Raw genomic sequence first — 22971 nt, 5'->3', positions numbered from 1 at the left:
GCCATGTAACTCCAGTATGTCATGCTTTAACAAATTCAGTGCATGTTTTCAAATAGCATTCTTTAAAAACATGTTTGCATCGTTGCATGTTTTAGTGAGGTAGATGGTTTCTTACTAAGCTTAAAGCTTACAGATACTATTTTTCCTTATACTGCAGATAAGGGTAAAGGAAAGATGGACTAGCAGAGGAAGTTGGAGGTCAATGCAGTGATGGTGTGTGTGGCAGGAACCTGGAATGAAGATCCTTAGGGAGTTTAACAAATTGAGAACTTAGTTTCTTTTCTCAAGTACCTTTATGCACTTTCAGACCTTAGAATGTTTAAACCATGGAAGATTTGTTAAGTTGTTAGTAATTATGTTGGAATGCTAGTTAATGGATGTTAGAACTTATTTCAATTACTTTTAGAACTCTTATATGAGATTTTGGCACGAACTAGTGCTGAAATCAGGGTTCTGATTCGAAATCAGAAACCCAGATCGATCTACAGATCGATCAGAGTTGGGTTGTGCCGCTGGATCGGTCAGCTGACCGATCCAGTCGCGAACAGAAAGTTTATGGATCGGTCAGCCGACCGATCCAGATGCGAACAGTGAGTGCAGAAGCTCACTGATCGGTCAGCCGACCGATCAGTGAGCCACTGGATCGGTCGGTAGACCGATCCAGCCGCATACAGAAGCGAGATGGGTTGTGGATCGGTCAGCCGACCGATCCAGAGCTTTCTCCGTGCCAGTATTAAGCTGGATCGATCACTGGATCGATCCGACAGCCCAATCGATTCATGGATCGATTGAAATGCCTGATTACAGCTAGCAGGACATCCGAGAGGCATAGATTATCTTCCCTAGCATGTGTACAACTCCTAGGTACACCTAGAGTATTAAGTTCAGATTTTACAGTAATCAGTTTAGTAAAATTTTAATCAATCCAGATTTCCGCAATAGTAATTTAGCACAGCATAATGTAGCGATCGGCCTTACAGCTTAGTAGTAGAAGGCGGGTCGTTACAAAGACCATCGAAATATCGAAGAAAATCGTCAAATATAAGACAAGATCAAATTACGCCTTAAAAGTTTATGCCAACCAGGTACACACGGTGGCAGACAAGTACAGCTCAAAAGATCACTTAGCGAACCAAGGAAAAAGAAACACTTCCAAGGGTTAAATCCAAATAAGCCAGGGCATCATCGGGGATAGAGTCATTGAGCTGGTCGCGATCAATCGTAGAGCCGGGCAGATAGACAGGCACGTGCCCCTTTTGCTTGAGCTGATCAAAAATGTTGTCCACAGCGCAGCCAAAGAGTCGGAGAACTCGGGCAACGAACTTATCCACGAAGGTGTTGGACCGGATGTAAGCCACCTTCATCTCTTCGAATCGGCTAGGCTCGCTTTCTTTATGGGCCTCCAAGGCCGGCCGGGCGCTCTCCAGATCTGCCTTAACCACCGCAAGATCGGCGTCGTTGTTGGATAGCTGGCTTCTTCGGACTCGCGGGCTTGCCGCTCGGACACCAGCAGACCTTCGACATTTTTCAACTTGTCTTTCTGTCTGCTTTAACTTCTGCTCAAGAGCCCGAGCTTCCACATTTTTCTTCTCCAGATCCTCAACAACCCTTTGCTTGCGGTTGGTGGCCAGAGTGATTTTGCCCTCGAAGGTGGAGATCTCTTTCTTGAGTCGGTCAATATACCCGACCTGCTCAGCGCTCTTACCCCGTTCGGCGGACAGCAGCTCTTCACTCTTGGCCAAGTCGGCTTGCAGCTGAGCCACCTGAGTGTCGTTTAGATCATGAGTGGTACCCGACTGGCCGGGGGTTTCCTTCAGCCGTTTTAGTTCATCCTCCATAAAGGCGAGCCTCTGGCTCATAGCCAGGTCGTCCACCCAAAATTGCGAAAGTCATAATTGGAAGGGGATCAGAAACAAGGCCAAATTAATCGGTACGAAAGCTAAAAGAAAAACTCACTCCGGTGATCTGCCTAGTGTAGTTGTTCACTAATACACCTGGAGGCGCGGCCGCCGCCCGGGCGCGCGCATCTTCCCATATCTCGGCCAAATGGCCTCGAATGATGATTCAGTGTCCAGTCTGATCGGCCGAGCCACCCGGCGCTAAAAGATCTTCGGTAGGAAGATGGAGGGTGGTTGTGACGTGTCTCCGGCGGGTCGTGGCTGAATGGGAAGAGGCTGATCGGCCCGCGCAGGAAGAAGAGGGTACGGAGTTGATGCTTGACCTTAGGATACGACCCTGAGCCAATAGTAGCGGCAGACTAGCGGCGGGAGAGGCAAGGAGAGGGTCGGAAGGTGTCCAGTCATAAGAGATATTGGCGGCCTCCGACAATATCTGGCCTGAAGCGCCAGTCTGATCGGCGACCCTCGCTACTGAAGACGTGGAGCAAGCAGCTTTCCTTGCTCGACGCCTCTTGCGCGTATTCTCAAGTGGCGCTTTCGATTGCGAGCCCTCTTCTGGAGCTAGCTGATCCGCCGGAAGCTCTGCGATCGGCGCTCCCGCCGCTGCTGCTCCAACCTGCATCAGGTTCGACTCCCCATCGGCCTCCTAAGTAGGCCCCTGTTCGGGCAGTATCGGTTCGGGGAGATCTTCTGGCTGAAACCCTCGTTCGGCCAAGACTTCAACCACTACCTTGTCAACATCGGCAGTAGTAAGCTTCGATTCTCCGACCAAGCGCGCTCGCATCATGATGTCACCGCAAAATAAAGAAAGAAATTAGTTAGATAAAGAGAAAAGAGGTAAATTAATGGTGTACCTAGGTTGATCGGCTTGTCTGGGTTGATCGGACTAAGGCCAAAAAGTGTCAAGACTCTTTCCTCCAGCAACTTGTGAATGTTGAACTTCTGGCCAGCTAGCATGGAGGCAGCAAGTAAGTAGGCAGGAGTGTTCTTGTAGCGAGGCAGCGAAGGTTGAGGCCCCAGCGAAAGTTGTCAAGTGGTTGGGAAGGAGGGTCGGTCAGGGAAGTGGACAAAAAAGAAGTATTCTCTCCAATGCTTATTGGAGGAAGATGTCCTGTCAAAACAGACCAAGCCCGGTCGAGCTTGCAAGAGGAAGGTGCCCCGCTGATTGGACAGCTTGGGGTAATAAAAAAAGTGGAAAATCGAAGGGGTCAAGGGAATGCGATGTAAGCGGAATAAGATAATTACCCCGCACAAAAGGCGAAAGAAATTCGGGACTAGCTGAGAAAGGGATAGACCGAAGCATTTACAAACATCAAGGATGAAGGGATGAAGAGGAAGCCGTAGACCGGCAGCAAATTCACTACAAGAAAAAAGCTAATAGACAACGCTTTTAAAGTGTTATCTATGTGCCTGAAAAAGCGTTGTTAAAAGCACTGTTGTTAAAAGTCTGCTCAACGACAACGCTTTTAAAGCGTTGTCGTTTGTAGCGAAGACAACGCTTTAAAAGCGTTGTTGTTTTTTGCAAAGACAACACTTTTTACAACGCTTTAAAAGCGTTGTCATTTTAAAGAAAAAAATAAAAAAAATAATTTAAAAATCATTATTTTTATATTTACGAAACTATTATTTTTCTTTTACTATGTCCAGATTCGAATTTTACATATAATCAGCTCAGCTAATGATTTCAAACTCATACCAAAATAATAGAATTCTGACATTGAAGTAATATTAGTATTTACATGAGAAGCTAGTAAATATCAAAATTAACACTAATTTTGTTTCAAAGTAGATAGTGATATTCACATTTAAAACAAAAGAGCACAAAATAACTAGCCGACCTCGAAGCCAACAATCTATTTACTTCTACTAGCTACACTCAAAAATTATTATCGGCTTGAGAATGTGACAAAACAATACAGTAATTACTAGCACAATACTGAAGAAGTAGCTTGTCTTTCTCAATCTATTACAGGAATAAGCAATTGGATTTTGTCTAGGATCTTTGTGAGCTTTGAACAGATTGAACAGTTGGCCTGAAATATAAACAAAAAATTACAGTCAATAGTTTGAACCAAAAAATTACTTCTACTAGCTATTTTCTATAAATGAACCAAAACTCATTACTCAGAAATGAAATGCTTGCAAAAAGAAAGAAAGAAAGAAAGAAAGAAAGCTTACAGAAATGCAATGTTTCTTCAAACTACAGAAAGAAAGCTTACAAAAATGAAATGCTTTCTTCTCTGCAAACGCTTTCTTGCAAAAAGCATTGTTGTTACAGAAATGCAACGTTTCTTCAAACTGCAGAAAGAAAGCTTGCAGAAAGAAAGCTTGCAGAAATGCAATATTTCTTCAAACTGCATTCTAAAATGCAGTTTTTAATATGCCGAGAAAGCTTGCAATTTCTCCATTCTAAAATGCATACAGTACAGTATTTCTTCATTCTAAAATGCATACAGTATTTGCAGAAAGAAAGCTAAAATGAAATGTTCTTTAGAATATGAGTTTAACCAATAGTGGAAAATTGCCAACTTCCTAAGAAAAGCTTGTAGAATTTTTAGTTTAACATGCTTGATAGGCTTAAAGCTTGCATATCTATTAAAGCTTGTAGAATTGTCACAGTTGGTGCATATCTCTTTTGCGTATCTATCGAGGACTTTTGGCAGAAAAACTTTGTTAGATTTCTTGACTAGAACGTGGGATCGAAGGAATTCCTTCTTAGCTTTCTCCAGCTCCTCTGTCACATTCTTGGCACTGTAGACTCTTAGCTGCAGCAAGATTGAATGAGTGTGTGAATTTATATCTTGAATGACATGAGCAAGTGAGCGAAGTGAAAAAGATGATTAGGATGGGGTCCGAGGAAGCTCCGGTGCAGATTGCAAAGAAAACAAGGGGATGGCAACTAGGGAGACCCATTTTGGACCAGATAAGCTGCTTGTCTTCCCCAGATTTCTTCCTCGTAGCATTTGAGAGTATAGTTTCAAGCCACTGATGAAGAGAGAAGACAGTGATGTAGCTAATGAGTGATCAGACCAAACATACAATTTCAGATTAGATCAATAACGACAGTTAGAAGTTATTGGCACGACGAAGTTGATGATAAAGAATATTGAATTTCTAATCATACAAATTAAGATCATACACGACCCATCCGAGATGTCCGACAACCCAAAATGGAGTACTCAATGTAGTTGGCAGTAATGACTTGCCCTCCAATATTATATGCAGCTTGAAAATGCACAGAAATGAATCGGGTGCAAAAAGAAAAAAAAACATAAAATGGTGTTTGCACTTTTTGGTGATTCCATGAATGGTTCACACGATATTTTGAATAGATGAAATATGGATATGTGCTTCGAATTCTAAAGTAGACATTCAATTCTGTATTTTTAGAATGAGAAACTCATTTTAATGGGCATATTCTAAGAATTGCATCACTATTTTGAGGAAATCTAATCTAGGAAAAGTAACTTCTGCTTGAAAATTGCACTGAGAGTTGAAAACAAACCATATACAGAAACAATGTATATTGCAATGCAGAAAGCACATATTGATGCTTAAGTTATATTTTAAGCAAAGAATGAAACGGAATGCTATCTTGCTTGTGATCTAATGCTTACAATCTAAGCGTTAGCAATTAAGCTCAAGGAATATCAAAATAGGAAAGAAAGTTGAGTATGGTTCTATGAAGAAGTGCGTCTTTCAGTACCTTATTAAACAAAGCAACGTCTCAGAGAACTATTTGGAATCCAAGTTCCTTCTCCACGATCGTAAGCACCTCCTTAACCTGTGATCCCAGAAGCATGGTTACTGTCTTCCATCAAAGCTATGGAATTGAAAAGTCAAAACTTTTCCATAATCAAATTTAAGAACATGCATTTCTAATTACTCAGTCATTTCAACAAACAGTTTGCGACCGCTAGGGCAAAAAGAACAAGACTGATCGATCAAGTTGTAAATCCAGCAACCTTGCACTTGTGCGATGGGGAGTCACCGTCGAGAACCAACAGGATGCGGCAATTGCCTCCGCTGGGCGTCGAGACAACTCTCTCGTCGCGCCAGCCTTGTGCATTGAAATTAAACAATTTAGAGAACAAGGACGAAATGGAAACAGAGAACAGATCGAAGCAATCGGATTGACCTTGAACCGAATTCCTTCGTAGTACTTCTTATGGAAATCCCCGTGGAGCTTCTCGTCCGACTCGTCCCCGGGGGCGTACATCATCCCGCAGACGGAGTAGGAGCGGAGGAGGAAGTCCGACTGCCCTAATTCGAGATGGTACTGCGCGTAGCTCCTCTTCTTGTTGAGCATCCTGGAGCTCCTCTTCTTGTTGACGGAGAGGACTTCGGAGGGGAGGTTCACAGAGAGGGGTTCGCCGGAGAGGAGTTTGCCGGAGAGAAGTTGGACGGCGTGAGAGGAGGAGTTGGATGGAGAAGGCGAGAGATGAGAAGTCTTGAGAGGGGTTCGGGAGGTTTTCGTAAGATAGGTTGGTGCGAGCGAGTGAAACTAGGGGGGTTTTCAACTCCTTACTTGATCCAACGGTGTGTATCATTCTAGATTTAATTTAGATGAGAACTTAACAATAGACAACACTAAAAAAATGATAATAGACAACGTTTTTCAAAAAGTGTTGTCATTGACCCACAAAAATCACTAAAAGACAACGGCTTTAAAAAAAGTGTTGTCTATTAGTAAAAATATATAGAAATAGACAACGCTTTTCACTAAAAGCGTTGTTAAAAAAAAAACGACAACACTTTAAAAAAAAAAACGTTGTCTTTTAAGTGTTGTAAAAATTCAATTTTCTTGTAGTGATTGGTCGTGGAAGAAGCAGATGCAGCTGGTCGGCGGAGCGGAAGGCCGATCGGTGGCTAACGTGACATGGATCTCGTAGCCGGGAGGGAGTTCAAAGGTATTGGCTAGGGTTCTGGCATCATCCTCGTCGAACCTGGACTCCATAGTATCGTACCAAGGGCCCGAGGCAGAAGACGATGGCTACGATGCACCGGCCATGACAGAAGAAAGGAAACAAGAGGAGTCGGGAAGAAGTGCAAAAAGAAAAGGGGGGCAGGGGCAAGAGAAGGGGCTCGCCGAAAAATCGGAGAAGATAGAACAGTAAGGAGCTACAGAAGAAGGCAATAGACTCACCCCGAGACGGGAACAACAAGGGAAGTAGAGGGATTTGTTGGAGAACACGAAGGATGTGCCGCAGAGCACGAAGGATTCGCCGGAGAACACGGGGGAAATCGTTAAAAAACACGGATGAAGTCGCCGGAAACGAAAGCACGGAAGAAGGAAGGCGGCGGCGATGAGCTTATAAACATGAAGAGATCTCGCCTAGCCGTCCGATCGACAGCGCGAACACCTAGAGGCAGATCTGGCCGTTAAATTCAAATAACCCAAAGGTCACATCCCAGCCTGTCACTTCAAACGTGCGCCGGTAGGTGACGACGCGTGGCGTGCATCGATAAGACGGTTGTCAGAGTAATTAAGGAAGCGTGCTTCACATCAATGCCTAAGGTTGGTGCGGGTTCCAAGAGATTTTGCGAAGAGCGCCTTGGCAACGGCTCCAGGAGCCAACCGAGCAAGGATAGAAAGCTCATGGTTAGACAATCCTGCATGCCGGCCGACCGGCTCGCCAGAAGCACCCCTTCGAAAAAAAAAGAAAGAAAAACGAAAGAGTTCGGTGGAGGTGGGCCGACCGACATAGTTGACCGAAACACCCGCAGGAAATCACATCTTCGCAACATTTTGTCCAGTCAGTTGGACTTACAGCTTCCTTCGACTAGACTTAAAGGGGAGGCATGAGGCGCCAATTTGATCCTGCCCTGAAGCTGAGTAGATGGTCACCGGGAAATAATGCTGATGTGGGTCTTCGTCTGCGGTGAAGGTGCTCCGCTCCTGCAATCACAAGTCGTTAGTGCCAATCCGGGAAGGGGTTTCCGGCGACGGCTCTCCGACGCTCAAGTCACACAACAGCAGGAGGAGAAAATAGAGGAAATAAAGAAGTGAATGATGGTGCCAAAAGACGTATGCGCGTACCTCCGCGGATGACCACCTTCCTCCTTATATAGAGCTTCGGGGGGGCTGACTGCACACTTCCCGGGCAGACGCGCATTCCCAAACTTTCCCCAAAAGCTAACATCGAGAAAGGATCCCTGATGTCTTACTATAATGGGGCAAACGCATCCCTGTCAAGGCGGTGGAATCTTCTCCCGTACGATTTTCTGTCTATCAGCGCCGTCAGCCAGCGGCATCGACTCCCAAAAGGATGTTGGCACGTATCCCCCGTCTGATTTGTCGCCCGTTAGTCTGATTGCACTTCCCTTGATCGACCTGGCCAGTCAATTCTCTAACCTCCTATGAGTGTATCTGGGTCGAGCGACGTGAGTGTCTTTGGTCTCAGTGCGTTGTAGGCTCAACCAACCCTTCTTGAATTCTTCCGCCCGATCGGGTTGTAGGCTTGGCCCACCTTCACCGAGCTCTTCCGGTCAATCGGGTTGTAGGCTTGACCCACCTTCACCGAGCTCTTTCGGTCGATCACCAAACTCTTCCGGTCGACCGGCTTGTAGGGACTTCGGCTCGGCTAGTCCCTTAGCTGACCACCTCTTGACTTTGATGACCACCTAAGCGTTGAATTCTCTTGGAGATGAGTCCTCCTGAATTATTATCGGATCATCTGATATATATTTTTCTCTTATAAATTTATGATTATTTCTATATATTTCAATAAGTGACTTTATTTACCATCATTACAACCCAATACATAATTTAGAGACAATTACGAGGAACACAGGTGTCAGCGTAATTATATTTTTGCTACGAACTTAGATGATTTAAATTTATGAATTTATTTAATTAAAATAATTAAAACAGACAATATTTCCAAACCGACCTTAGCTCAGTTGGTAGAGCGGAGGACTGTAGTTTGTTTGCAGATTATCCTTAGGTCGCTGGTTCGAATCCGTCAGGTCGGAATTTTTCCTTTCAAAAAATTTGCATTTAAAATCATTTTTTGTTCGCTTATTTGATATTTAACATTCCTGCAATCAGTTCAAGGAATCTAATCTAAGGTCATAATTTTTAACCTCAACAAATTGATTTATTGTTATCCACGTATACTTCAGGCCTCAACGAGTAGAAGTGGATATACTCGGGACAATTAGGATGCCCTTTTTTCTTGGCATAATCGGTCTCGCGAATTAATGAATGAATGGTTGATCTAAGTATATTTTTAAGTTGATTAGAGGATCACTAATAGGATATAGATGATGGGGTCCTGATCCAAATAGATGATGTGACGTTCAATTCGATTCCAAAATATCGATTGATTGACATAAACTTGTTAACAATAAGATCACAAATTAAAGCCAGATAAACTTGATTGTGGGAATACATTTATCAAGGATCAGTATACCAATATGACTTATTGGTAGATCGAATGAGCCCTGAGCATGACGTTTCATATTATCAATTCTACTATTACTACTTCTTGTCTCTCTGTTTGAAATCCCGTTGCAAAATTTTACGATTGGAGAAGCTTCTATACGAGACTCGGCGAAAGACTTACTTTCTATTAATTAAATGCATGTGCTTCATGTTATATTTGTGATTGTACTTAACACAATTTGTAACCTGTTTCTCACTTTTGGAAGACATCTAGAAAGGGAAAAAATTAGTGGACGGACGCTTTCACTACTATTAATCTTGAGATTATGAACTAAAGAAATTTGGTGTCTCTCTTATCTTTGTTCTTTTAGTTCTGTATTGTATTTCCACAACAATGACTAACTCTGTAGAAAGAACGAGCAAATGATGAATTGAGTACGAACGTGAAAGATCGATATTCACCCTCTATATCAACTCGTACCAATCTTACAATTGATTTAGTCGATTGATCAAGGATTAGTAGATTCAAATCCGGGTTCGGATTCGAATTCGAGTTCAGATGGGTTGCATGTTGATGGACCACCTACTATGAATACTTTTCAGTATTATCTTGCCTTTTTGTGGCGGGACCCGTCTTTTTGTACAATTTTCAGTATTATCTTGGTGGTTGATGAAAATTTTTATAGAACTGAACCGATACCCTCATAATAAATCAGTATAAATAAAATAAAATAAAATAACTTACAAAGGATATAGCTTCTGGGAAACAAGGAAAGCTTCCACTATCAAATTCTCGCACACAAGTTCTCAACTAATGTTGTTGAAATGTCTTGTAAATAACTTTGATTTTTTATCTATAAACATGTATTCTAGTCAAAACCACACGTTGATCATGTTTTCCTATTTTTTTTTTTTAAAAAGCCACCAATCACTTTTCAAGTCATAAGCCAAATAATGTTTTCAAAAGCAACCAGAGAGAGCAAGCCAAACCAAATTTGCTGAATCCTGATTCTTCATCCATTAAACCGTCATAATTTTAATTCAATTATATTTGCTTTTTTTTTAAAAAATTAAAATAAAATTACATCACTTTGATTTATATTTTTTTATTTGTTTAATAAATTGAATCGATGAATAGCTTGATTGAACGGGAACTCATAAGGTTATGTTTTAGTAACTAATTGATATGAAGTCAAAGTCAACGGCATGTCTCTGTTCAAAATAGCATGAAAGCCACGGCGTTTGCTTTGACGATTAGGACCGACTTTTCCAGTTGCTTTGACATCGATAATTTTAATAATCATAGCAATGATGCATTTAGCCCCCGAATCGATAATTTAAAGAATTTTGGAAGGGTACTTTAATGGTTTTATAATTTTAAGGCGTTATAAAGAAAGATAACTTTAATGTTCATTAATTCTCATGAAGCGCTTTTTATTTATTTTGTCTAGGCTGGAGATTGATTGGTAAAAAGTTATTCCATCTTATTAATCAGATAATATAATATTAACATCTTAAAATATGTAGCAACAATACGAATAATCGTGGATATGATTGATTTAATTATTAGGATAAAAAATTATAACACTATTAATCAGATAATATAATATCAGTTGACGAGATTTTTTTGATTTGATTTGAATCTCTATAAGTAGTAGGTTGACTGTTTATCCCTAATTTTATCTCCTTTATTTTTTGGGAAAATTTCACCTCACCCCTGCACTTTTCCTTAAATTTCAAAATCAAGAAAAAGAGTAATTCTGGCGATATTACCAAAAATAAGGCAAAATATGACGGTGAGACGTATATTGACACGATTTTATTTTTATTTTTGAAGAATTCGTCATTTTTGGCGACGCTGCTATAACTTGCAGCGCCAAACACCTTCTTCTTCTTGTTAGCTTCCTAATCGCTCTCCCACCTGCGATCGCCTTCTCCGAGGAGGAACTTTGCTCCCTCAGCCTTCTTCGTCCTTGTTTTTCCCCCACTTCAACAATCAACCCTGAGCAAATCCGTCGCTCTCGGCCTCGATATCATCGAAGTCGTCCCTGCTGGAGGGGGCTGCACGAGCGCACTGAAAAAAGGTGCGCGATCCTGCGTCCTCTGGGTGTCCGGTCCGATCTTGCTGTGTACCCGAATAAGGTGACGCCGGGACTCTTCCGTCTCCTCGTTTCCTATAATGTGTTCTCGAATGCGAAGATTTGGGAACAATTTTTTTCTTTACTGTGAAAGGTTTTTTTTTATGATTTTTGTCCTCCTATTATTTCTAGGATTCCTTTGGAAAAAATCACATACGCAATTAATAATGATTACAATCTGCCAAGAATCTAGCCATCCTTGTTATTTCTGAATAATCTTGTATGCATTTGCAATTAGGTTCCAGTATGAAGTAATTAGGTTCCCTTATGAATCAATGAGATTGTTCTTTTTTAAGCATGATCTGTACAATGTATTGAATGTGCTACAGTTCTTGATCAAAGTGTTTGGACTTTTTTTGTTATCCTTTATGGTACTTTGACTCTTAGAAATTCCGCTGCAATTCATTATGCTCTAGTTTCACAGTTCATTCTCATGCTTTTCTTATGTTATGTAATCATCTGTGTCAAGCTAGGAATTAAAAAGGGCAAAATGGTTTATTATAGCATAATTATTGTTATATAGGTAAGAAATTTTGTCCCCTCCAATTTTTGTCTTAACTGACAAGATTTTTCTCTCTTTTTTTCTAATGTAATCAATTTCAGAATGGCTTCAGCAGCAACATGTCTTCATGCAACCAGTTCCATCCAAGCTCAGGGATCCAAGCATGTCTTTCCACTGCAAATGGTTTCTAAGGGCTTTAGCCTTGACATGCAGCTCCGTGCAAAAAGGAAAAACTTTCCTGCAAGCTTGAAATTGCATGCCGTCCATGCATCAAGCTCACATTCCTCCATTGCTGATCCGATTGAAGTACCATCAAACAACAATTCTGGCGATTCTGAGAAAAAATCAAGTAATATTTTAAGTCCTGTTACCCTGTTTTAAATTTTATCTTTCTGCTAAATGTATATCTCCTAACAAAGATGATAAGTCAAGTGATTGAATATATATATATATATATATCTATCTTATTCTCGTTTGCTGATTCATTTCTAGTTATGAAAGGGTACCCTCATCTAATGGAAAATTTTCTTTTGATTGCTTCACAGCGGAAGCTTCACTAATCCTGATAAGACATGGAGAGTCTTTGTGGAATGAGAAAAACCTCTTTACTGGCTGTGTTGATGTACCATTGACTAAAAAGGGTGTGGAGGAGGCAATTCAAGCCGGTAAAAGAATAAGCAATATACCAATTGACATGATCTATACTTCTTCACTTATACGTGCCCAAATGACTGCTATGCTGGCGATATCAGAACATCGCCGCAAAAAGGTTTTTGATTCCCTGTCCTTTTAACTAGTTACTTTCAAAATCAACTTCTTTCTTATCAAAAGCATCTTCTTAATACACTGACAATCAACAAGACTAGTCAATGATTTGTTTAACTTTTCCACTTGTTTTGACTTTCATTTAGGTGCCAATCATCATTCACAACGAGAATGAACAGGCCCAGAAATGGAGTCAGATATACAGCGAAGAGACCAAAAAGCAGTCCATCCCTGTGATAACAGCTTGGCAACTAAATGAAAGAATGTAATGAGCAATTCTGAACCATTTTCTTAGATATGTTTATTTTCTGCATTAGAACTTAATCCTTTTCCATTATTCGTTAGGTATGGTGAGTTACAAGGTCTCAACAAACAAGAAACAGCTGAGTTATTTGGAAAAGAGAAGGTTCATGAGTGGCGTCGTAGCTATGATGTTCCTCCCCCAAATGGTGAGAGCTTGGAGATGTGTGCTGAAAGAGCTGTGGCTTATTTTAGAGAACAAGTAAGGACAATTTAAATGAATATGCTGTTTGGCATAATTTTTTCTCTCCTTGCAGTTTTAAAAAATTGATTTAGGTAATTGGAAAAAGTGATTTTTCCCCAAATAATTTGAAGCTTTTATTTGATTTCCTCATTAACATTCTTTCTTGTTAACTATGTGAAGAATGGTTCATATCAGATACATTGTTACTTGAATAGCACTTGTTTAAATTTCTAGGTAAACTAAGTTTTCCCTGCAGATCCATTTAAAATTATTTTCTACCAAATGCATAACAAACAACACTCCTTAAGTTGTGCTGGTCAAACTTTTGTCTCCATGTCTTGTGTTATTGTCCATGATGGCCTTAACGTGCCATTGATTGCCTAGCTTAGAAGTTGTGTATTTTCAGTTACACGGTTTATTGATTTTATGTTCACAAAATATCACATCATTATCAGCAAATAGTTGTGATACCTTGAGGTTGAGCTACATCAGCTGCACACCTGCTCATTCGACTAAATTATCAAATCCTCATGCATTGACCTTTGAAAATTCATTTAGATTGTACCTCAACTCTTGGCTGGGAAGAATGTGATGATTGCTGCACATGGAAACTCGCTCAGGTCCATCATTATGTACCTGGACAAATTGACTTCTCAAGAGGTGAGGAGATGGGTTATCATTTGAAGCTTTGTGCATCAACTGATTTTAGTATCTAATTAAAATTATTTTTTTGTCTTCAGGTCATCGACCTTGAATTGTCAACTGGCATTCCTATGCTTTACATATTCAAGAATGGGATGTTTGTTCGGAGAGGCAGCCCAATTCCTCCTTCTGAAGCTGGTGTTTATGCTTATACCAGAGTATGAATTATTTTACAATTGATCCTTTAATTCTTCTCGTTACATTAATACTTTATACTTGTCTTTTAGGTTGCTATAATCTCTCTGTATATCCTACATAGAAGGCACATGCTTTATGAAAAATGAACGTAATAGGGTTTAGTTCGGGATGTTGATGCATTACGATATACTAGTTTAATTATATATGTAAATGAAAATCAAGGTAGAAACAAAGTGGAACTACCATCAACAGCTCCCCACTCAGAAATATTGATGAGATAGATGTTCTTTAAGAATCTAATTCTTTGCTCTATGAAGCACTCCTGTTTCTTTCCCCCTGTTAAGAAAAAAAGGATATTTTTTCTTGTCATGGCATTGAAAATGCTTCTAGGAGGGCATTCATAGTTTTCACAATCACTGTTACCATATTGTCAGTATGATGTGAAGTTGATTCAGACCACAAGTGAAATTCTAATCATGCTCTTTTCTCACCTTTGTGGTTGTTAGGCACGAACATTTTCAAAAATTCATGTCTTATTTGTTTTTGGCATGTATAAATTATAGCATAAGAAGATTGAGGATTGATTGATTACATTTTATCAAATAAGTTATAGTCAGTAGATACAAATAGAATTCATGAAGAAGGCATCTTCCCCATTCCAAGATAAACAATTCAACTTCATTCAGTGTACATATGTTTTCTCTCAGCAAAAGTAGATGAGTGCCCTACATAGTATAAAAGTAGATTTGAACCAACCATACTTTAGATTGTCACGAGCTATCAACAGAAAAGTTTTTCTGATTGTATGTTACGATTTAATATTAACTCTATTTACCCTCTAGTTTAAGAAACCAGTTTAGTGCGATCCAAGTTCTTGTAGTTGGTTAAGCTTAATCAACAGTTGAACTACGGATACTAGTCGTTCGACAATTTCTTTGCCACTATTGGTTTCTTAAACATCCCATCCTATATAGACTAAGCACTACTGCACTCGTTCATCCAAGTACCTGCAAATTCATTGCTAAAGGCTCAGATACTTGTACTCTTAATTTACCCACACTATATTTGTGTCGGATTTCAATACTCCCATTGAACACGAATGCCCCTGTCACACTCTTGGACCCCATACGTGAGTCCAAGTACATTGCTTAAAAATTACGCTGGCATTTCTGATCTCTAATCCTTTAGTTGGGTGACACAAATCTCTTACCTCTGAATGCAGAGGCTGGCTCTTTACAGGCAGAAGCTAGACAAGCTCGACGAAATGTTTGAATAAGACGATGATGACAGGTAATAAGCCCTGCAATGATAGCTAATAAGCTTCTATTTGATCTTCATTGTAATTCTTACTATTCATTCGCGTCCAAACTAACTTTGCGTTCCTATATGTTCTTTGCAGGCTGCTGCTACTCAACACCTCGATGAGTTCTCCCTGAAGTTAAGAAAGCTTCACCACAATTGCATTTTCCAGTGTCTTGATTAGTTCCTGAAGTCTAGTAGAATAAGTCAGTTTCTTCCCTTTTAGTGTACATTAAAGAGCTAGTTCTGTGGAACATGGAAGATCCTGCAACTTGCCATTTCGTTTCTTTGTTTTTCTTTTGATGATTGATGAAGATATATGGTGGTATCATATAGCTCAACTTCCAAGGAATTTTTTTAGATTGTATGATGGTAAATCTACAAACACAAGGATTCGCTATTTGATTAATTCACTACCGTACTATTTGATTAGTCAGAAAACTAATGCTACAGCTCATTTTTATTAGTATTATCGATATACTTTTTTTTAAAAATAATATTTTATCTTTGGATAATAAAGATATATAAACCTTTCATGCTCAACTTTATAAATAAAACATGTAAGTGTTCATAATTATATCCAATTATGAGATGAGGTATCTAGTAATAATATTAGTGGTTGGGTGTAAAAATGATATTAGTTTTAATTTGATAATATTAAAATTATAGGTATTTTATTGAGAAGAAAATTTTCTTACACCGAAAAACAAACACAATTAATTAATGAATATTCTGAATACATCCAGGCTTCCAGCCGCTTAAATCGCCCACGGTCTAGTTTTCAAAATCCCCTGTTGGACCACTTCACGCATGGACCGGGTTCAATCTGATTTGCAGGTCTGCTCCTATGTACGGGTTCTCGTTTGTTTCCGGGATTATAATTTAGCGGGCGTTTGGTTCTTTCCTAGGAATAGGAATCGGAATGGAAATCATTGTATTGTGGAATGAGAATGGGAATGAGAATGAGTATGAGCATGAATATCACTCTTAAAAGTAATGTTTGGTTAGTTGTATATCTTCTATCGGAATAAATCAAAGTTTCCTTTTTTACCCTTAAAGGAAAATAAGAGAAATAAATTAGATGTGAGAGAAAGATGAATGTGAGAGAAAAATATGATGAAAGAGAATGATGAGAGAGAAAGTTTTATAAGAGAGAAAGTGTGATAAGAAATAATGAAGAGAGAGAAAGTGTGATGAGAGAAAATGAAAAAAGAGAGTGTGATTGGAGAGAGCATGATGAGAGAAAATATGATGTGAGAGAAAGTATGATAGGAGAGGATGAAAAGAGAGAAAATATAGTGAGAAAAAATGAGGAGAGAGAGAGTCATGAGAGATTGAGGAGAGAGAAAGTATGGTGAGAGAAAAAGAGAACAGTGAATATGATGGGAGAGATTGAGGAGAGAGAAAGTATGATGAGAGAGAAAGTTTGTTGAGGAAAAAAGGAGGAAGTGTGATAAGAGAGATTGAGGAGAGAGAAAGTATGATGAGAGAGAAAGTGTGATGAGAAAAAAGAGAGTGTGATGGGAGAGATTGAGGAGAGAGAAAGTGTGATGATAGAGAAAGTGTGATTAGGAAAAAAAGAAGGAAGAGAGTGCGATGAAAGAGATTGAGGAGAGAGCAAGTATGATGAGAGAGAAAGTGTAATGAGAAAAAAGAGGAAAGAGAGTGTAATAAGAGAGATTAAGGAAAGAGAAAGTGTGTGATAAAATGATGAGAGAGAAACTATGATAAGAGAGAAAATATAATGAGAGAGAATAAGGAGAGATAAGTGATATGAAAGAAAAAATAAATAAATATATTTTGATATTTGATATTAATGGAAAAAATTTTAATTTTAAGTCAAGGGTATAATAAGGGAATATTTTGATTGATGAAAATAAGGTAATGACTCATTGAAGGGAGGTATATGGGAATGAGTTATTACCCCATTTAAAGGATTCATTCCCTTATTTATATTCCTATTCCTATAATCCAAACATTAATAATGGGAATCAATGATTTTCATTTTCATTCCCTATTTCTATTACCCTAAACCAAATGTCCCCTTAGTATCGTGATAAAATAGTCAAAGGATCTAAACTTCTGATTGATCAATTTAATAGGACCGGACCGATCAAAATAGTCAATAAGGCTAGGGATTATCATTTTTTTTGTGCGTTCACTCCCGAAGAGACGAGTAATTCGACTAGTTACGAAATTTGACGGCTTGGGCAAATCTGCTCCTCCTCCTCCCGTTGACGACGAGGACGAGAAGCGGAGGAGCTCGGTGACCCATGGCGGAGGCTAAATCCATAGTCCTTTAATATCTGTGGGCGCCGGATATGTCGTTTCTGAAGCCATTGCTGCCGCTTCTCTTGGCCATCGCCCTCGTCGCGGTGGAATACATGATCTCGGAGCCTTCCTGCGTTGTGTCCGGACGAGTAGGAGAGTCCGAGAGACACTCGGATGATCTGAAGGTTATAATGGTGGCGGACCTTCTCTTGCCGGGATCCGACGCCGGCTACACAGACACCTTCTTTAGGGATCCCTTCAAATCCAAGTTTTTTCGGGTATTTCTCGTTTCGTTGTCTGACAGGGTCTCTTTTATGATTTGAGGTCGTTTGTCGTACTTGCTGAGTGTTAGAAATAAACAATAGGAAATTTCTGAACTGAATTTTTATAATGGAAACAAAGTTTAGAGCTTTAATTTTCTTTGATTCACAACTGATGTCATCTTCAGAAATCCTTGGAGAAGTTCAGACCCGACATGCTTCTTGTGCTAGGTGACGTATCTGCGAGAGGATGGGAACTGACAGAGAGCAAGTGGCGAACAGTTATGCAGCAGTTTTATAAGCTTCTGGGTCCATTCATGGGGCTTCCTCTTCATATAGCTTTGGGGGACAGAGATATTGGGGAGTGCAGTGAGTTGGATGAACAATTTGCCAGTCAAATTGTGAGCAGCTTACCTAGCTTAGGATTATCTGGTTGCAGCTCATTCGAAATGGGTAATGTCAGTTTTGTTTCCCTTAATTCTGTTGCATTGCTCTGCGGCACCAATGATTTGCGCTTTAGAGTTGAGAAGGTCATTGAGAGAGAGAGCATTGTTTTAAGAAATCGAGCAAAAGAAACAGAAATATTAGGAAAACCCAGCTTTAGGCAAGAACGGTCCAATAACTTTCAGTGGAGAGATAACAAGATGGAGTCTGGTTCTGGTCCTGTTCTGTTACTTCACTTTCCACTTCACAGGAAAAAGAGAAGCATTTTGGAGGTCAATGATGTAAATCAAGGAATTTGCAAACACACAGATGGTGATTTAAGAAGGATAAAAGACAGGTACTGAGGTCTGACTTTTCTGATTTACAATTGTGTTGTTTGTTGACATTGGAATATCGAAATTCTGTCATTCTTCAGTTTGACCAAATTGTTCATAAAGCTTTTCCAGGCTAGGATAGAGTAACAACTGTGAAAATTACAGTTCATAGACTAGGTGGAAGAAATTCCGTGTAGTAATGAAAATTTACAATATTTCATGGTAATACAAGTTTTATGTGATCGTTGATGCAGATTTTGGAGATCCATTAAGTATAAGGAGCTATAAGGCATCAATGTGGAGTTCAATTCATTGAAACTTGAAATATTATTCAAATATTTTGTCCATGCAACTCTAGCAATTATCTTAGTATGTTTTTGTTCCATTACATATAATGAGATTCGTGCTCAAAACTAAACTCAGTATTCCTACATGCATAGCTATTGTCTCATCATGTAACCGCGTGGAGTCTTTTCTTTCTAGCCATGCTTTGTCTAAGGAATTTATGGAGAACAGTGATCATTACAAATTAAATAAATTGCATGAAGTTGCTGTTATTAGATTTTTGATATGCCAGCAGATTATGTGTGCGCTTAAAACTAGGCATCAATACTAAACATTTTACAACTTTTTTTTTTGACAGTAAATTCAAGGATATGGGGCCATATGCCCTGCAGAAGACTTTCCCCGTCAATGAAACTGAGTACGTCCTTCAGGCACTCAAGCCCAGGTTGGTTAAATGGAAATGATTGCATGCTTTGGACTTCTTGTTTCTGCCATTATAGAGGAGGATGCACAAATTTCTTTATGATTCTTGATTATTTGTGAAAAATAATTATTCTATGCTAATTTTATCATTCTTCTTGGGTTCTCATTTCCTCATGTTATATGTTTAAAAATATTCTCATGTTGTAACAAAGATTCATTCATCCATTGTAGCAAGAAATAAAGTGTTACTTCAAAACGATTATTCAGAATATGCTTTATGAAATGAGAATAAACTCAGAATGTTATTTTCTCTGCAATGTTTATGAGAGCTAAAAGTAGTTCTTAAATGCTTGGTTTCCTTTTCCAGGATCGTATTCAGTGCTCATTCCCATAAATTCTGTGATCACACACACAGTGATGGTACACGAGAGGTAACTGTACCTGCAATGACATGGACTAGTGGTCAAAAGCCCGGGCTTGTATTTGTTAATTTTGGACACAACAAAGAAGTGAGCGTGAGTCATTGCTCTTTTGTTTCCGAACGGCATGTAATACTGTTGTATTTATGTGTCTTTATGCTTTCTATGTCAGTTGTTCTTATTGCTAGATGCTTAAATCTTGTAAAATAGTTTTAGACAACACACACTCAGTGTTAGAGTCTATATATTATGCAGCTTTATAGTTAAATGTGATGGTAGAACACTGATACATGTAGTGGCTAGTTATGCTCTTGCATGAGCTTTGCTGTTCAGATAGTTAATAACTGATGCTAACTTCATGCTCCTGTTCTCCTACAATCAGGAAGTGAGATCCTTTGTCCAGTACCTTTGTTCCATCACTCTTGGCTCTGCTGAGGTGCTTGCAGGGTCTCAAAGGGAACACCACATTCCTTTGCTCCCCTCCCTCCAAGTGCAAGCTCTTGAAACCTATTAATTGCCTCGCCGGCCTTCCATGCTCGACGCTCGGCCAGCGAGAGTAGAGCAGAACTGGATGCTTACCTGCCATGGGACCGTGGTTTGTAACGCTGACTGTAGCTGAGAACTCCAGGCTTCTGCATGTGCTGGAGCCTAAACTTTTGATGTCATGTATAGGAATGCCTGATGTCGTTGAGGTGCGAAGAGAGATTGAGTTGTTCAGGTAGATTGAAGTCCTAGATTTGGCATGGAAGTGGTAAGAGTAGTTGGAGTAGCTGAGGCCAAAGCCAAATCTGTAAACAGGTTTTCCAGTGTAGAACCGGTAGGTGCGGCCGGGGTATCCAGAGGCCGGATCTGCTCTCATTCTCATGTCTGTCATCGGCACTCTGGTGAAGTCCTGCGGATACCAAGTAACAGGTAGTCTTCCCCCTGTCGTCGACCAATTAAGAGAATTGATCAGTTAGCCAAGTAAAAATTTTAGAACTTAATGAGTAAGAATTGTAATTTAGTTTGGTTACCTGGATTATGATCGCCAAAAATGATGTGTGAGATTGCTAATCCACCTGCTTCCCCAGGATAACCAGCCCACAAGATGCCTCCAATCCTCTTATCAACCTTTGCAAACGTGATGTCGACAGGGCCGCCGCACAGCAACACCAGGACGATGGGTCTCCTTGCGGCTCTCGCGACGCTTCTTATGAGGGCTTGCTGCATGCCGGGGAGCAGGAGGTCTACCCTGTCGAGGCCCTCCCTCTCCAGATCCTGATCCAGCCCCATGATCATGACCACGTAATCGACTGACCTTGCTAACTGCACAGCTTCGTTTTTGGAGCTGGAAGTGCTGCATGCAGTGGTGGCGCACCCTGCCACATACCTGGTATCACTCACGTAGCTCTGTAGTGCTCCGAGCGGAGTGATGCCTTCGCAAGGAGGCCCGCCATAGTTACCCAGCAGTTTATATCCGATATTGGCGTTGGGACCGATCACGCCGAGCGATCTGACTTTGGACTTAGAAAGAGGCAGGAGATTGGCTCTGTTCTTGAGGAGGACGATGCTGTCTCGAGCCGCTTCTAGAGCCAAGTCCCGGTGCTCTTTCGAGCAGACTTGGCTGGCCGAGATGCTCCCCGAAGGTTGAGACTGCGGATCGCCATTGAAGAGGCCGAGCCTCATCCTCAAAGAGAAGAGGTTGCGCAGGGCCCTGTCAATGTCCGCCTCAGAAAGCAGTTGCTTTTGGACTGCAGACGCAGCATATTTCTGTACGTAGTCGCCGCAGTTCATGTCCATTCCTGAACAATGCTCGATCAGCATCTCTATCTAACACAAATCAACATGGTGTTTTGTTTAATTTATTTACCGGCTTTGAGAACATCTGCGACTGCTTCTTCAGGCGACTTGGCATAGCCATGGGCACCATAAATGAGAGCGACTGAGTCACAGTCTGAGGCAATGTACCTGTCAGATCATCCGGGCCGGCATTAATTAATTAATTGTTCGAAGATCGATCATATTTATCTGCCTGCTTAATTAGTTCATTCGTACCCGTCGAAACCCCATGAACCTCTTGCAGTTTTGGTGAGAAGATTGTAATCGGCACAAGTCGGCACTCCGTTAACTTTATTGTATGAGCACATGACACAGCTCGCACCACCTTCCTTCACGCAGCTTCTGAAAGGAGGCTGGTAAGTATCTTCCATGTCTTGAGCTGTTACCTGCATGCCACAGTTTTAATTAATTAATTAATTAATTAATTAGATAATGGCCACAGTTTAATTTGAACTTAATTACCCTGGCATCAAATGTGTATCTCTCATTCCCCTTCCAGTTGTCCATGTCGTAGGCCGTGTAGTGTTTGCAGCAAGCGGAGGCCTTGAGCCGGGGAGACTTGTCGCCTCTGAAGGCGTCGCCTTGGAGGCCTCTCACGAAGGCGACGGCGTACTTGCTCGCCGTCGTGGGGTCCTCGCCGGGGGTCTCTTGCCCTCGGCCCCATCTTGGATCCCGGAATATGTTCACGTTGGGCGACCAAAACGTGAGCCCCTCGGCTTGCCCAACGTTGTAAATTGCACGAGCTTCATTCCCAATAGCCTTAATTTGAGCATCGTAATTAAAGAAAGAGATGGTCAGAGACTAAACAGATCAAATTGAAATTAAACTAACTAAATGGCACATAATTAATTAAGCAATCTGACCTGGCCAATTTTATACCAGAGCTGAGGGTTGAAGGAGGCAGCAGTGAGGATGACTTGAGGGAAGTTGGTGGCTGCCCTAACGGTGGCATTGAAGTGGATGCCACGCCCCCAACTCGACACTCCGTGTAATGCCTCCGACCACCACTTGTAGCTCGGCACGCCGAGCCTTGGGATGGCGGCCGCCACATCCCCCAGCTGAGGAACCTTCTCCTCCAAGCTCATCCTCATGATCAAGTCGTCCACTCTCTTGTCGATGGGCAATGCCTCATCGCAAAATGTCAAGGTTCGGGTTGATGGGTTAGAAGGATCGCATGAGAAAGGAGGAGTCTGTGCTACTGAGATTGCGAGCGCTTGCACGAGTAGTAGTAGAGAGAGATATCGGAGCCGAGGATGGAGGAAGAAAATAATGAAAGCATGATGAAATGAAGTCGCGTGAGTTCTCATGGTGTGGGAGCTCAATGAGATTGATGCTTCCATTGGAGGGAGGGAGGGAGGGATATAAATAGAGGAAAGTTTGCATTTTGCTCTTAAAAGTTAGTTTTATTTATAAAATAATCTCTA

The 22971-nt window shown here is 40.7% G+C and overlaps 4 protein-coding genes and 1 non-coding gene across 6 annotated transcripts; 3 read left to right on the top strand and 2 right to left on the bottom strand.

Moving 5' to 3' along the window:
• Nucleotides 1–3728: 3728 nt before the first annotated feature.
• LOC122039790 (protein CHROMOSOME TRANSMISSION FIDELITY 7-like) lies at nucleotides 3729–6382 on the bottom strand. Its single transcript, XM_042599234.1, has 4 exons — nucleotides 6037–6382; nucleotides 5864–5958; nucleotides 5605–5682; nucleotides 3729–3931 (listed from the first exon to the last, which is right to left on the bottom strand). Exons 1-3 carry the CDS (start codon nucleotides 6205–6207, stop codon nucleotides 5634–5636), a joined length of 315 nt encoding a protein of 104 aa, XP_042455168.1. The 5' UTR covers nucleotides 6208–6382; the 3' UTR covers nucleotides 3729–3931; nucleotides 5605–5633.
• Nucleotides 6383–8786: 2404 nt separating this feature from the next.
• TRNAY-GUA lies at nucleotides 8787–8873 on the top strand. The gene is given in 2 exon segments: nucleotides 8787–8823; nucleotides 8838–8873. It is a non-coding gene; the product is annotated as a tRNA-Tyr (tRNA).
• Nucleotides 8874–11124: 2251 nt separating this feature from the next.
• LOC122041517 (2,3-bisphosphoglycerate-dependent phosphoglycerate mutase 1-like) lies at nucleotides 11125–15722 on the top strand. Of its 2 annotated transcripts, none has more exons than XM_042601226.1 (9): nucleotides 11125–11369; nucleotides 12027–12274; nucleotides 12471–12694; nucleotides 12837–12955; nucleotides 13036–13192; nucleotides 13733–13834; nucleotides 13915–14034; nucleotides 15237–15304; nucleotides 15414–15722. In XM_042601226.1, exons 2-8 carry the CDS (start codon nucleotides 12028–12030, stop codon nucleotides 15288–15290), a joined length of 1023 nt encoding a protein of 340 aa, XP_042457160.1. In that variant the 5' UTR covers nucleotides 11125–11369; nucleotide 12027; the 3' UTR covers nucleotides 15291–15304; nucleotides 15414–15722. The 2 variants fall into 2 exon arrangements, with proteins under 2 accessions (XP_042457160.1, XP_042457159.1); XM_042601225.1 differs by having other exon boundaries at nucleotides 11135–11427.
• A 1702-nt stretch (nucleotides 15723–17424) lies between these two features.
• On the top strand, nucleotides 17425–20061 carry LOC122041516 (metallophosphoesterase 1-like). Its single transcript, XM_042601224.1, has 4 exons — nucleotides 17425–17862; nucleotides 18033–18625; nucleotides 19246–19332; nucleotides 19678–20061. The coding sequence occupies exons 1-4, from the start codon at nucleotides 17635–17637 to the stop codon at nucleotides 19937–19939; spliced, it is 1170 nt and encodes a 389-aa protein (XP_042457158.1). The 5' UTR covers nucleotides 17425–17634; the 3' UTR covers nucleotides 19940–20061.
• Nucleotides 20062–20066: 5 nt separating this feature from the next.
• LOC122041515 (probable beta-D-xylosidase 7) lies at nucleotides 20067–22869 on the bottom strand. Its single transcript, XM_042601223.1, has 6 exons — nucleotides 22411–22869; nucleotides 22010–22306; nucleotides 21764–21933; nucleotides 21579–21676; nucleotides 20743–21510; nucleotides 20067–20653 (listed from the first exon to the last, which is right to left on the bottom strand). Exons 1-6 carry the CDS (start codon nucleotides 22852–22854, stop codon nucleotides 20067–20069), a joined length of 2364 nt encoding a protein of 787 aa, XP_042457157.1. The 5' UTR covers nucleotides 22855–22869.
• Between the last annotated feature and the right edge of the window lie 102 nt (nucleotides 22870–22971).

Source organism: Zingiber officinale, chromosome 2A, assembly GCF_018446385.1.
Source record: "Zingiber officinale cultivar Zhangliang chromosome 2A, Zo_v1.1, whole genome shotgun sequence".
Taxonomy (NCBI): Eukaryota; Viridiplantae; Streptophyta; class Magnoliopsida; order Zingiberales; family Zingiberaceae; genus Zingiber; species Zingiber officinale.
The sequence above is the reverse complement of the archived record's forward strand: the minus strand, read 5'-3'. Positions and strand labels throughout refer to the sequence as shown.

Coding starts and splice junctions, on each gene's coding strand:
- LOC122041516 (XM_042601224.1), top strand. CDS start 17,635: ATGTCGTTTCTGAAGCCATTGCTGCCGCTTCTCTTGGCCATCGCCCTC. Junction 17,863..18,032: donor TCAAATCCAAGTTTTTTCGG/GTATTTCTCGTT, acceptor TGTCATCTTCAG/AAATCCTTGGAGAAGTTCAG. Junction 18,626..19,245: donor TTAAGAAGGATAAAAGACAG/GTACTGAGGTCT, acceptor TTTTTTTGACAG/TAAATTCAAGGATATGGGGC.
- LOC122041517 (XM_042601226.1), top strand. CDS start 12,028: ATGGCTTCAGCAGCAACATGTCTTCATGCAACCAGTTCCATCCAAGCT. Junction 12,275..12,470: donor CGATTCTGAGAAAAAATCAA/GTAATATTTTAA, acceptor ATTGCTTCACAG/CGGAAGCTTCACTAATCCTG. Junction 12,695..12,836: donor CAGAACATCGCCGCAAAAAG/GTTTTTGATTCC, acceptor ACTTTCATTTAG/GTGCCAATCATCATTCACAA.
- LOC122039790 (XM_042599234.1), bottom strand. CDS start 6,207: ATGCTCAACAAGAAGAGGAGCTACGCGCAGTACCATCTCGAATTAGGG. Junction 5,959..6,036: donor ACGAAGGAATTCGGTTCAAG/GTCAATCCGATT, acceptor TCAATGCACAAG/GCTGGCGCGACGAGAGAGTT. Junction 5,683..5,863: donor CCCCATCGCACAAGTGCAAG/GTTGCTGGATTT, acceptor CTGGGATCACAG/GTTAAGGAGGTGCTTACGAT.
- LOC122041515 (XM_042601223.1), bottom strand. CDS start 22,854: ATGAGAACTCACGCGACTTCATTTCATCATGCTTTCATTATTTTCTTC. Junction 22,307..22,410: donor TCTGGTATAAAATTGGCCAG/GTCAGATTGCTT, acceptor GCTCAAATTAAG/GCTATTGGGAATGAAGCTCG. Junction 21,677..21,763: donor GGTTCATGGGGTTTCGACGG/GTACGAATGAAC, acceptor ATGATCTGACAG/GTACATTGCCTCAGACTGTG.